Source organism: Haliaeetus leucocephalus, unplaced genomic scaffold (genome assembly GCF_000737465.1).
Source record: "Haliaeetus leucocephalus isolate CR32 unplaced genomic scaffold, Haliaeetus_leucocephalus-4.0 Scaffold291, whole genome shotgun sequence".
Taxonomy (NCBI): Eukaryota; Metazoa; Chordata; class Aves; order Accipitriformes; family Accipitridae; genus Haliaeetus; species Haliaeetus leucocephalus.
In genome coordinates, this window is record NW_010972727.1 from 92,470 (window position 1) to 105,517 (window position 13,048).

Genomic DNA, 13,048 nt, shown 5'->3' on the forward strand with positions numbered 1-13,048 from the left:
CCATAAGAAAGAGAAGGCAGATATTCTACAACCCTCAGTCCACTTAGAAAACTAGGGTCTCATAACAGCAATAAGGTTGCAACTCTGGTTAGAGATGATATGTGTGTAACATCTGCTGAACACGTGTGAAGAACAGTGATTTCACTGCAGTCACTCATCCTGACAGCAGGGAAAGCATGGAAGGGGAGGAAAGCACATACAGAGTGAGCATTCTCACTGTAACAACAATCTTCACTGATCTCAGCAGGAGCACACACCCATCCAATACACCTTGCATTACATTTCTTCTTCTGACTCCTATTCGTTGAGTCAAAAGTATCTTGACACGTGAGCAAGGTGTGTCAAAATGGATAAGGGGAAGAATTGTTTTTTGGTTCTTTTTCCTCCAAAAACTATCTGTGATGCACATAAAATTGAATAGTTTTCAAAGCCTTGTCTGCAGAATAACCATCCCCATGCTGCAGAGCTGCCTGGAAGGTTCTCCTCCACGTTTATCCACACAAGAAGCATATTAAGTTTATTGTCAAGAACATCTTTGAAGACAGTACACAGTGCAAAAAGCCCAAAGCACTGGCACAAAGCCACTTATTTAATTCTCAACTCCAGTACTTTTCCTAGAAATCTGCCAATGCCAATGAGTTGCGCTGGACTGCTGGGCAACATCTAAAGACACAAGTGCTAAGTAAGTGACAAATGATCAGAACCTGACTTCTGACTTGGTACAGAGCAATTAATTCAGATTAAAGGCCCTCCTGGAAGTCTTCGGTCTGAGTGCTAGCCCACAGCAGGACCAACATCAAAACTACAGCAGGCTGCTCAGGACTCTGTCCAAGCCAGTCTGGGCAGTCCCCACAGATGGAGATCCCCTACTGCTTGGGGCCCTCTCTCAGGGACTCATCACCAGCACGGGGAAACCCTCTTCCTGTGCCCAAATTTCATCTCCCTTATTGTAATTTGTGCTGTTGCCTTTGGTCTTTTTGCTTTGTCCCTCTGAGAAAAGCCTAGACCTGTTGTCTCTGTAACACCCCAATAGATAGTAGAAGACAAAACTAGACTCCCTTTTGTCTTCTCTTCACCAGAATGAAGAAGCCCAGCTTCACGGGCCTCTCCTTGTATGCTCTGTTCAACAGGCTCTGACCATCTTTGTGGCCTCTGCTGAACTTGCAGCAGTTTTCCCAGCACAAGTACTAGAAGCTTCTGCTTTCACAGAGCAGCTAACTCAAGTACTTGGTTTATGAGATTCAATACCATCAAGTTACCTGGTAGATGTTACTCAGAGGCCTTATGATAATGGGTGGGAACCAGTCAGAGTTCACACCGCAAGGTGAACTGCCATCATCCCACAAACTGCAGGGTGAACTGCCATTGGAGAGCCCAAAGTAACAAAAAGAGCCATGTGGCTATGGGCTATTCCTTAACAGCAAATGGTAGCCTGCCAGGAGCTTGAAACACTCCTTTGGAGAAAGAAGGAGGACCCCTCAAGTGCTTGCAATAAAGGAGGAGGAGCCCTCAGTTTAAAAGACAAGCCAAAAATTATCACATGTAGCCACAAGGACACACTTACCCACAGAGGCTGTGAGGCTGTGGCAAATGGGTACTAAAGCGAACTTCCCCATTCATCTCTTCAGAAGCAAAGATGTGCTTTGGATCCTTCTTCTTGATTTTTTCATGCCTAGAAAATAAAATCCTTTGTGGATATACTGACAATGTTACTTTCATAAAGGGCCAACTGAAGATGGCAGCAGCAAAAAGCGCCATAGTCTAGTAGCTTTAGAAAAAACACTCTTCTTTCAGGACAAAGATGACACTTCCAAACAATCCACCCAGAACATCTCCAAGTGGAATAGGGGTGTCCTTGCAATTAACTCTGTCTCTGGAAACTTTTTGCACATGCTTGCAAGGAGGTCTGGACAGCATCAAACAAGAGGATTAACAGGTAACAATTCACCGACCACAGAGCAAGCCTGCACAACAAAATCACCCTCCACACATTAATGAGACAGATAAGATTTGCAAGAGTCATCTGGCAAAACCACTGCCCTTACCTCAATCTGAGTGAAGCATCTGTAAATGTTAGAAACACAGCATGCTATTGGATCCAGTACCAGGAAAAACATCACCAGCAACTCTGCCTCAGTTTCATCACCTTGGCTCACTTCAGCACTGGTCTGAAGCTTGCCTAGAGCTCAGCTGCTCCCGGAGCAGCAAGATTTCCCAGGGCAAGTTGACAGTCGGCTGTGAGGCAGCTGAACGTTTCTTGCTCCTGGAGGCTGCCAGCCTGCTCTCTGTCCCAGTCAGCCCCAACTGGAACTGAAGCTACACACATGTGGCCTGCACTGTTCTATTCCTTCTTTTATAGGGAAGAGCTGTTTATAATCTCATTCATTCATTAGTTTTCTACTACTTACATTAGGAAATCAAGTTTTCCATGTTTGAAAAAATGCAAAAAATACTGAACTATTAAAATAATAAAATCCCAAGAGTTGGCAGTTAAAAGGGAAACTATTGCAACATATTGGCTACAATTATTTTTTGTTAACACATAATAATTTTTTAAGCTAACACTTACATAAAAACTCAAATTTATCTTTTCTCCTGTTATTATTTCAATATTAACAGAAAAACAAGTTTCATATTTTTTCTGTTGCAGAATTACCCTTTTAAAAACCAAGCTTACATACACTCCTGGTATTGCAAGGTAAGAAGTGTTTCCACACTATTTTCTATAAAAATATGTATTTCTGCCCCTTCTTCTAGCCCTCAAAAAGCAAGCAGAAACCTCCATATGCAGGTTAAAGTCTTTCAGTCATCACTTTTGTAAAGTTACTTACAAACACGTAACTGTGTTTACTACACAAAACATGGTCTGTCTTGCTGTGTGTTATTTATTGCTAAAAACAAGCAACCTCACAGCCTAGGTGAACAAAGGCCTATATCACTCCTTCCCATGACATTTTTCTGACACTGATACACAGACTGGTTTATAATTACATTTTTTGATTCAAATTTCACTAGTGAAGGAATTATTATGACCAGAGCCTACCACACAACGTAATAAGCATGTACTTAATATGTATAAATAGCCAATTGAACCGTAATTGATACTACTAACATATCAATGGCTTTTGCAAAGCATAGCAGACCACCAGCCTCAGTACCTAACTAACAAGAAATTTATCATTCTGGTTCACTCTGTCACCTCACCACAGGCAGTAGCTGTCATTCCTATTGCCTGGCATCACCTCTTGCAGAGTGTCTTACCAGGTAAACGGCTGTAGATTATGTAAGAACGGTCTAAATCCTGCAATGCATTCGAACACCATCGTGCCAAAGCTCCAGTAGTCAACAGTAACTGAGTAGGATTTATTCTCAAAGAGTTCTGGAGCCTAAAAAAGGATCATAAAAAGACACTTTGAAAGTGGTATTTCAGGTCATCTATTTCCTTGCATTTCGGTCAAGACAAAGCTACATCAAGGTGTGGCCCCGAGTTCCAGAGCAGCACGGGAACCCTGATGTGGCCCCACTTAGGCTGCCTGGTGGGTCAGGGCCTGGAGCACTCAACCCACAAGGGGATAGGAGGGAGCTGGGCTTGTTGGGTCTGGCTGTGGAGAGGCTGGAGCAGGGACAGGCTGAGAGCAGCCCCTGACCATGGCAGAGGAAGGGATGGAGGGGACAGATGGGGCCAAACTCATCTTGGAAGCAACGGGTGATAAAACGAGAGGCAATGGCCCCAGGTCACCATCTGGGAGGTTCAGGCTGGACATGAGGAAACGCTTCTTCCCCTGGAGAAGGAACACCCTTGGGACAGGTCCCCAGAAGGGTGCGGGATGTCCATTTTCAGAGTGAAACCCTGAAACGGGCTTGGCTGGGCCAAGCCACGGCTGCCCTGACCTAGTGCTGATGACAGTCCTGCTGTGAACAGGAGGCTGGACAAGGGACGTCTGTAGGTTCCTTTTGACACACACTTCTGTGATTCTATAAAACGTGGCAATGCCACAACACTCATATACATGGGGGGAAAAAAAAGTCTTACCAAATATTGTAATGTTCCAACAAATGAAGTGCATAAACTTCCTTGATCCAGATCCTTTGCATATCCCAGGTCTATTATTTTGTGAACAATCTGCAGACAGTTTAAATAGTTCACCAGAAGAGCAAATTCAGAGAAACCCCTTCCCCCCCCGCCCCCCGCTAAACAACCCAAAATCTGTGCAGTGACATCCATGGCATACACTCAAAGAAGAGGAAAGCCAGAATGGAAATTCTGGAGAAAGTCCATGCAAAGCTTCGACATGGGACACAGTGTTAAGCCTTGCTGTTTCACCACATAAGCTGGCGTTGTCCACCTATCTCAGCTTAGATTCAACTTTATTTGAAGCAGCTTGCCAGTTACAGCTTGGCCAAACAGAGTATCTAGCTTTTTACCTGGGAATTGAAAGTTACTTGTTTAAAGAGTAACAACAGAGAAAACAATTTTCACTAAGAAATCCATTAGGCTGACTCTCTGAATTAGCTTGATTATACATGCAGCCCTCAAAGCCACAAACACAGGCATATGCTACAATCTCCTATCGCACATATTCTGTTGCAGGCAGGTTCCTGAATGGAAGCAGAAGTTGTTTGTTTTTAATGACAAGGATTTAAGAACAAGCAAAATAGGATTTGTGGCTTAAAGAAGACATAAACATTTAGTAAATTCATAGTTGAGTTTTCAGCCAGTTCAGTGCCACAAACTACTTGTTCTCTTTTATTTCTCTTGGGTAAGACGAAGCTGCTGACGACTTCCAGAAATGACAGTGGGAACACCACTGACAGAGGCCACCTGACTTACCTTCCCACCTTCATCCTGAAGAACAATATTTTCAGGCTTTAAATCTCTATGTATAATTCTGTTTTCATGCAAATACTGGATACCAGATCCTGAAAGACACATTTGATTTAAGAGAAAATAAACTCACATTGATTAAAGATAAAGATCCAATACCCCTGACTTTGGAGTTGACATCAATAAATTTTCATTTTAAAGCACCATTAAGAACTATTGACTTAAAAGGTTTGTTAAATTTATGCTAGGACTGAACTAGCTCTGTTCCTCTGCTCTGCAGAAATGGAGGTTGCTACAGATTTCAGACCTCGCGGCATAACCGCAGGCCACATCTCTTGCCTGTAAGGCAAGAGAGAAGGCAGCTGAATTCTTCTCAAACTGTAGAGTTACAAAATGAACCACAGCATGCAGACAAGCAAAACAGGTCTCCAAAACGTGCAGGCAGCTTGAAACAGCTCTGCATGTCCTCTAGCCTAAGATCTTGGTAAATTAACACAAGAAAACAAGATGACCTATTTATATAGGTGAGCACAAGATGCTAATGAAAGAAAGCACTGAAATTAATTAAGCAAGTGAAACAAGTCGAGTTTCCCTTTGACCTGAAACTAGTGCCAACTACTGGCTTACAGAGCTTCTAGTAAACTTCCACCACTGCCAAAGCACCACAAGGCAAACCACCCAAAGGAACCATCCAGCTGCAATGAAGCAGAAGCACGTCTGAAGCTAAAAACTGATTCCTGGGCAGCCTCTGGTTGATGCTGCATGGGGCAGCTGACCAAGGTGACACCAGCAATGTCCCGGTCCATATCAGCAGCACTGAACTTTGGGGCTCAAGGCTTCCCTTCTGCTGGTGGGGGACTGGTGCGCTCAAAGCACCACTTCTGTCACTCCCACTGCTAAAAACGAAATTCCATGATTGCTTTAAGCCAATCTACATGGGGGCTGTCCCCAGAAGGAACACAGGTTCCCAGACTCTCCTTTCCCAGGTGCAATTTCCATGGCAGCACAAGCATTTATGTCATCGCATGATCAGCTTGATCCTGGGACCAATCCAGCCAGAAACTACTAAGAAAAAAATAATCAGGTTTTAGCCAGGCTGGTTTCCAGAACCTGCTCCTCACCTGGGTACAGGAACAGCTCCAATAAGGAAGGGAATGGGAGCACGTGCCCAAGGAAAGGCAAAGAGCAGGACTTTGCCTTGTGGCAACAGTCCACACTTGAACTGCCTTGGAGGGGGTTGTGGAGCCACTAACAACAAAGAAACAAGAGAAATACTGCCTGCAGGAAGGGCGAAAAGTCACTACTGGTCCACCCAAGTAACAACACTGGCCGCTAAATAAAAGATTATCAAGCAAGTGTCTGCCACAGGACATAGGCACAGACAAAACAGCAAAAGACAGCTTTCAGAATTCGAGGGTTTTTTTTCATTTGTTTGTTTTTTTCAAGTCATGACTTTTCAATCTTGGAGATGCGCAAATGGAAATAAAAGGTCCTATGAAAGGCCCGAGGCAGGTATTGCATTTTCTCATCTCCATCATGGAGTATTTAAAATTTTCCTATGCAAAACATATTCTGACTGCACAATGTGTAAAGCCTACTTCTAACCAGATGTGACTGTAAATTCATTACAGGATTATTTTAAGAGAAATATTCGACCCATCAGGGAGGAAGTCCCCTATCTTCACTGATTTACCACTCATTTATACATTTAACAGCTTCTAACTTGCATTTCTTCTCCACTGCATTTTCAAATCTTTGCCAAAGACATTCAACTTACTATGAAGACAACAGACCCCATCCTGCAGGTGGAAGAGGAACACAGAACAAGGAAGAGTTGCGCTTGATTTTGGGAACTCAACTGCAAGCCCTCTGAGCACTGAAAGGACAGAAGCCCAGGCCAATATGTCCAAAATCATTTCTCATGCCAAAACTAGCTCCATTCCTATAAGTAGAGACGGGTTATTTGTAACAGAACTGAAAACCCAAGGAGGTCTACTGAGGAGCTCTCCTGAAAAGCCTACTTGCTAGAGAAACCATCTGTAGGCATCATCCTCAATCAGATGACTTATCCTCCCCAGGGTGTCCAAGAAGCCAGGCACTTCCTGATGGACAGAGGCCAGTTTCAAGCCTCACATCTTTTATTTTCTTACAGTGCTCTTGGTAGTCAAGAATTTGGCATCAAGCAAGCTAAAGCTCAACAGTTTGAAAAATAAGGTATTTGATGAAACACTTCAGGATACCATCAAGTTCATCTCACGGAATTATTTTCATGGATTACTACAGCCTTGGGAAATAGCTTTAAAGCAGGCACCCAAAGATATCAAATTAAATTGTTCCCTATGAGCAGTGCTGTCACTTTGGGCTACTCCCATCCTGTATGGATTTGCTGCCTGCTACCTTTCCAAACTGCAGAATCTGAAATCCACATGGTATCAGACACCTTCTGTAATGTGTATCAAGTTGCTGCCTGGCTAATTCTCATCTTGTCATCACTCTGCTCTGCCTCCCTGTAGGCTGGCTGGGGACCTTCCCTAGGCCATACACAGCACAACAGCAGTGTTAGTGGGAAAGGAGGTTTCTCCTCCAACCTCATGCTTCTACCTCCCATGGTACAACACAGGGCTGGTGCCTCCTGTTACACTGCTCACCAAGTACAGTTTGGTCGCATCCATCACCTTTGTACCTGCCCTTTCTGTAGCCACAGGCAGCTCTCAGACCCTCCTCAGCCTCCCTGCAGCCAGATCCAACAAGCCCATCTCCTGGTGGGCCGAGTGCTCCAGGCCCTGGGTAGCCTTTGCATGGCCTTGTTGGGATCTCCACATCCCTCTGGAACACGGGGCTAGATGTGGACAACTGTATCCAGATGTAAGCTCCCCAGTGCTGAGTAAAGGAGACAATGATCTCCGTCACTGTGCTAGCCAGAACTCTAATGCAGACCAACAGAATTGCTCTTCCAAAATGAGAAGCTTCGCAACATTTAGACGCACTTGTTTTGGCATTGCCTACCTAATTAACTCTCAGTTGAGAGCAAATCGTTAGCCAGAAAATTGCTGGACTAGCCATGGCATGGTTGCCTTCCTTTTCTGCTATGCTCTTATACCTACCTGGCTCTCGGCTCCACTCCAGTGTATCATCTCCTCTGTACTGTCACCCTGAACAAACAAAATTTCCCTCCTACTAAGGAAACCCTACAGAGAAGCCACAGGGCAACTTAGGCACTTCTCACATTGGTTTCTTGCTCTTTGGCTTGTAAAAGTTACACTCCTTCAAGTGACATGCAGTTTGGCATCTCGAGAGCCTGGAATAGAAATGGGATTTGAATGGAAAACTGTGACCTTAACAAAATAAAACGTTAAGGTCATAGTTACCTACAACTGGCCACTACACAGCTTTTCCAATCCCATTCCACAGACATGTCATTAGTGCAAGCTTCTTGTTTATGTGATCAGCAGGTATACCAAGTCCTTCCTCTGGAAAAGAAACCTGATTTTTTTAACACCCTGTTCTCATTAGTCCCCTTTTCAGGGTCAGCTGAAAAAGCAAAATGCCATTACACATAATAAAAATAACCCAAAAACCAAAACACAAGAAAGGCATTAGACTACGTACCAATGTCGCTAAGGAGAGAAAGTATTTGACTTTCCTTGAGCCCGCAGCAGTTTTCCGGTTTGTTTAGCAGCTACAGTAGAGAAAAAGATGTTTAGACCCACAGTGCAACAGTTAACAGTCAAGAACAAAACTTTCCATCCCCTGCTGACACAACAGAAAACAGCACAGCTCAAATATAACTCTAGTTGAATGAGCTAGTTCGCTTTGTGAAATGAAAGCATGGGGGAAAAGAAGACAACTCGGACAAAATGAAAGTTTATTGCACAGAGATGGCGTTGAAAAGATTTGGACTGCTAGAATAATACCACAAAAGCATGAAAGCCATCAGAAAGCAAACAGGCAAGAGATGCAGGCAGGGCCATATGGTTGCAGGCAACAGGGATCCTGAGGCTCCTGAAATCTGCTCGTTCCTCATCTGCTGAAGTTTGGCTTGATGGGATTTGGGAACACATCAAATACCTGAAGCAGGACTGCTACTTGAAAGAACAACTCTCCAGTGAAGAAAATAAACTGACTGACAGAACACAGAAGAAATGGATACGCATCTAAGCCCTTGGCATTCAAACACAGCTCACTGATAAAAGGACAAGAAGGAAAAACAACAGTTGAACTCCTAAATTCAGGACAGGCTACAGAAGAGAAGATGACTGCAGCCATTTACAGCTCCCAAACAGCCCAGCTAGCCCAAAGCAATTGCTGCTTTAATCTGAACAAGCTCGCCATGGACTCTAACAGAGCCTGTTTTTCTCCACGTGCTGTACCCAAGTGATACCCCGCGCTATGGAAAAGCCACCCAGGTATCAGCACCCACTGCAAGAGGCTGCCAAACACCGTGCAGCCACCTCCGCATTCTCCTGTAGTCATGCCCCACTCCCACAATGCTGCCTGAGCCCTGCAGAGTCTGAGGCACAGGACCAGCCACCCACCTCATGGTCAGGCACCTTAACACCACCAAAGGGCACATTCTCCGATAACAGTGCTATTGCCGCAGGCGGCCCCACTCCACACAGGTCACCTTCTTCAGCTCAGAGCGCTTGGTCGCTGGCTAGCTCTGCCCTGGGACACGGTCTCCTTCCTGACTGCCCTCTCACAACAAGAAGCAGCTGCTCAACACTTCGGCACACTGGCTCCTAGGTTGCCCACCTACTTAATCCGAGCTAAAAAGCAGATCACTGGCCTGTGGATCACTGGAGCGTCCACAGCATGGACCACGACCTGAACTCTCAAGTTAGAGTGACCTGCCTCCACTCTAAAGTGCTTCTTCATTTCTCTTCTCCCTTGCCCTGAATTTTTCCCCTCTAGTGAAACCTATGGTAGAAGCACCATAGAAAACCCCCTCCTAATCGGCGTCTTAATGATCTGTCAATAAGTAGCTTCAACAATTTCCTGCATATGGCCTGGATCAATCAACATGTGATCTCATGTTTACTACACTGATGGCTTTTATAGATGACTGAGGTACACCTCTGCACTGCAGCCACCCCTCCCAGCATGCATCCTCATGTTTTTGTCTGCCTCCCACACTTCAGGCACAACCAGTAGTCAAACTTCTATGGGGGAGAAGCCAAACTTCAACATCTCACTCCTTAAGTTCTGGGTAGATGTGCTGAACAACAAAGGAGGAAAGGGGCAAAGTCAGAAATCAAGCTCAGAGCCCACAACACTACCCTGGAAGAGCACAAGCATAAAAACATGCCTGACCCATAGACAGAAGCAGATGCTTTTCCAGGCTTTAGGGAAGATTGCAGATGTGCAATGAGAAATTAAAAGTGCTGCAAAACACAAATGATGCCAAGTGAGTGCAAAAGAAAGATTTGAAGAAGAGCAGGATCAGAAATAAAAAAAACCATGCACCTCTTTTTTCTTTAAGGAACAAAGCCTTACATGCAATCAAATGAAATGAAGCATGTTACTTCCTAAATTGTCCCAAAATCTATGCAACATCTAAGGATTCATTAGAAATTAAATGATCAAACACTGCATTACAAGTAGAGCTAATATAACCCCAAGTTTCTTGGCCAAGGTCTCCAATTTACCTTCAAGTAGTCTCAAAACTTTTACTGCAAAAATACAATATCCAAGCGTCACCAAGAACGTGGTCAGCTACATGTATTTGCAACATCCAAATGCTATTTTCATACATACCCACTTTCTTTCATTGCCTACCTTAAAATTGTCCCTACTGTTCTAAATAACTCAAAAACACAAAGTGAGGCTCACTAAGTTACCAATATACTAGCTGCTCTCACAGATATGCAGTTATTGCGTTCAACATCTGCTCACGTTCCTCCAGTGCTGTTTAACACCAGTAACAAAAACAACAGAAAAATGAGCTTCCTGATCACTTAGATAAAGCAATTTCTAAGCAAACCTTAATCAACAGGGATTTGCTTCTTCACCCATATACAAATGGCTGCTTCCTGAATTCAGCTGCAACAGAAAGGGAGCATAAACTCTAACAGGCCATGCAGCCACTGCCTGGGGAACTACTGAAAGGTTCCTTTACTCTTGGGTGTCGCTGCTTTGCGGGAGGGTAGTTCCCAGTTCAACAGGAAACAGGAAAGTCTCTGAAGCCCTGGAGGCCCCAATTCAGTACCAAAAGGATCCTTCCCTGGGCTGAGAGCAATACAACACTGGATACATGTGAAGCAAAACCAGATCAGACTCCAAACAGATAGAGACACATTGCAGCAAAGCCAAATGCACTGGATGCGAGTATCTAGGCTGTGGGAAGCAGTATTAACGCTAAAGCAGTTCCATGAAAGGACATGCTGCTTCAGGATAACAGTGTCTGCCCCTGGATTGCTTTCTACCCTCTAGTTTCAAAAACACAAGCTTCATCTCCTACAAGTGTTTTTTTTCCACTCTACATTTACTTCCCCACCCCTGTACCCAAGAAGAAAAGCGCCACAGAACATACATGGCTTCACAGACAACCACAGCTACAGAAAGAGCGTTAAGGCCACTTATTTTGCTACATATTGCAAAGCAAAGCAGACATTACCTTCCGGAGGTCACCCCCTGAACAATATTCCATTGCCAGAAGGGGAACGTCGTTAACCAGAAAGTTCATCTCCTCAGGAACTTCACAGGCTCTTACTACATTGGGATGGTTCAACCTAAGCACATGGAAAGCTGGATGAAAACTCTTGACTCCTCTTTTGGAAGAATGAGATAACAGATTGTCAACCAACTATGTTTTATGTTTCAGGTACAACTTCTGTTCCCCAAATATATCCTTGCTGAGAAGCACACTCTTCAACTGGTACCTACCAGCATCCAAATGCATAAAACCCATACCTTGGGAATACACAAACCAGTGATGAGGACAAATGACGTCTCAAAGTCAAGGTACAGGACTTTGATGATGGGGATCCGGGCTCAAGTTCTGGATTCCTGCACATTCCTGGCAAAGTCGTTATATACATGCATCTGTTTCTACACGTGGGAACAGTTTCCCCCTGACCCAAGGGTTTCACAGGAATCCTTTAACACTTGTGTAACTGTTCTAGGGAGGTAGAACCAGGTAGGTGAAATCCACATACACGGAGAAGGATTCATTTCTGCAGCTGAATTCAAACAGCTGCTTCCTGACTGTCTCTGATATATTACTCTTGGGAATAAACAACACATGCAGAAGGAAGTGAAGACAAAGCACTTCTGTGTATACCTGCCAAAGACTCTGGAAGCCACAAGAGCAGCTGTAGCTGTGCAGCTCAGCACCTGTATTCAGAAAATGAGCACGGCGATGACGCTAACAAAAACAGTGATCACCAAGCCCAGGCTTATGAACTCAGGTTGCCTGCAAGTGGTTTCCTCCAATGTTAGCGCATACAGTGAGCAGGCAAGGGTGGCAAAAAGGCAGAGCAGGAGCTCAGTAAAGCTCTATGCAGCAGTGGCACTGCAGGCCTTGCTGAGGACAACTCAAGCTGAGCAGCATCCCTGCTCCCACCAGTGGGACAGAGCATTTCACGCTCCAGGATATCTCTCAAAAGGGAGGAGGAATTCTCAGGACGAGGGAACAACTGTATGAGACCCTGACACCCAGAGCTGCCACTGATGTCCATGAGGACAAACCTGGCCAGCTCTGGTTCGCAGGTACCTCAGAGTGACATGCTGGAGAGAGGTACGGTGGGCAGCACAGTGTACGTAGTTTCTCATGAGAAAGTGTTAGGAGACATTAATCTGTACATGCTGGAGCACGAAAAGAAAAAAAGCAATTCCTAGATCCCCGGTTGCTAGATCAAAGATGAATGGGCTGCACGGCATGGGAACACGTCACCACATTAAAACTCAACACACTGTGTGGTCTGAGTTTGGAGGAATTTAGGATGGACAAAGAGCCCAGGCAGCACAAGAGTGAAGGGCGTCTGGATGTCGCTAGGTCCCAAGCCAAGGCACCAGCTAGTACACCAGAGCAGAAGCACGTGGACATCTTGGGATGACAGAGAAACCAGTGCAGGGCCGCTGGGCAAGAGGCAGACCCTCATCCTGGCTGGTTCAGGGGCTGAGGCCCCGGCTGGCGTCCCCAGCCCCGGTCCCTCAGCCCGGCTGGTTCGGGGGCTGAGGCCCCGGCTGGCGGCCCCCGCCCCGGGCCCCCAGCCCGGCTGGTTT

The 13,048-nt window shown here is 45.1% G+C and overlaps 2 protein-coding genes across 7 annotated transcripts in view; both read right to left on the reverse strand.

The window, feature by feature from the left end:
* CHUK (conserved helix-loop-helix ubiquitous kinase) overlaps positions 1 to 13,031 on the reverse strand; it is a 34,045-nt gene extending 21,014 nt beyond the window's left edge. For all 6 annotated transcript variants that reach the window (XM_010570128.1, XM_010570131.1, XM_010570125.1 and 3 more), the window contains exons 1-7: positions 11,735 to 13,031; positions 11,439 to 11,553; positions 8,435 to 8,504; positions 4,832 to 4,920; positions 4,034 to 4,123; positions 3,262 to 3,386; positions 1,565 to 1,672 (exon numbers count right to left, since the gene is read on the reverse strand). In XM_010570128.1, coding sequence (XP_010568430.1) covers positions 1,565 to 1,672; positions 3,262 to 3,386; positions 4,034 to 4,123; positions 4,832 to 4,920; positions 8,435 to 8,504; positions 11,439 to 11,553; positions 11,735 to 11,862 — 725 coding nt within the window. In that variant the 5' untranslated portion in view covers positions 11,863 to 13,031. The remainder of the gene's footprint in view (positions 1 to 1,564; positions 1,673 to 3,261; positions 3,387 to 4,033; positions 4,124 to 4,831; positions 4,921 to 8,434; positions 8,505 to 11,438; positions 11,554 to 11,734) is intronic.
* CWF19L1 (CWF19-like 1, cell cycle control (S. pombe)) overlaps positions 11,943 to 13,048 on the reverse strand; it is a 15,510-nt gene continuing 14,404 nt past the window's right edge. The window contains exon 13 of the mRNA XM_010570134.1: positions 11,943 to 12,047. Within this exon, the coding sequence (XP_010568436.1) occupies positions 11,943 to 12,047 (105 nt within the window). The remainder of the gene's footprint in view (positions 12,048 to 13,048) is intronic.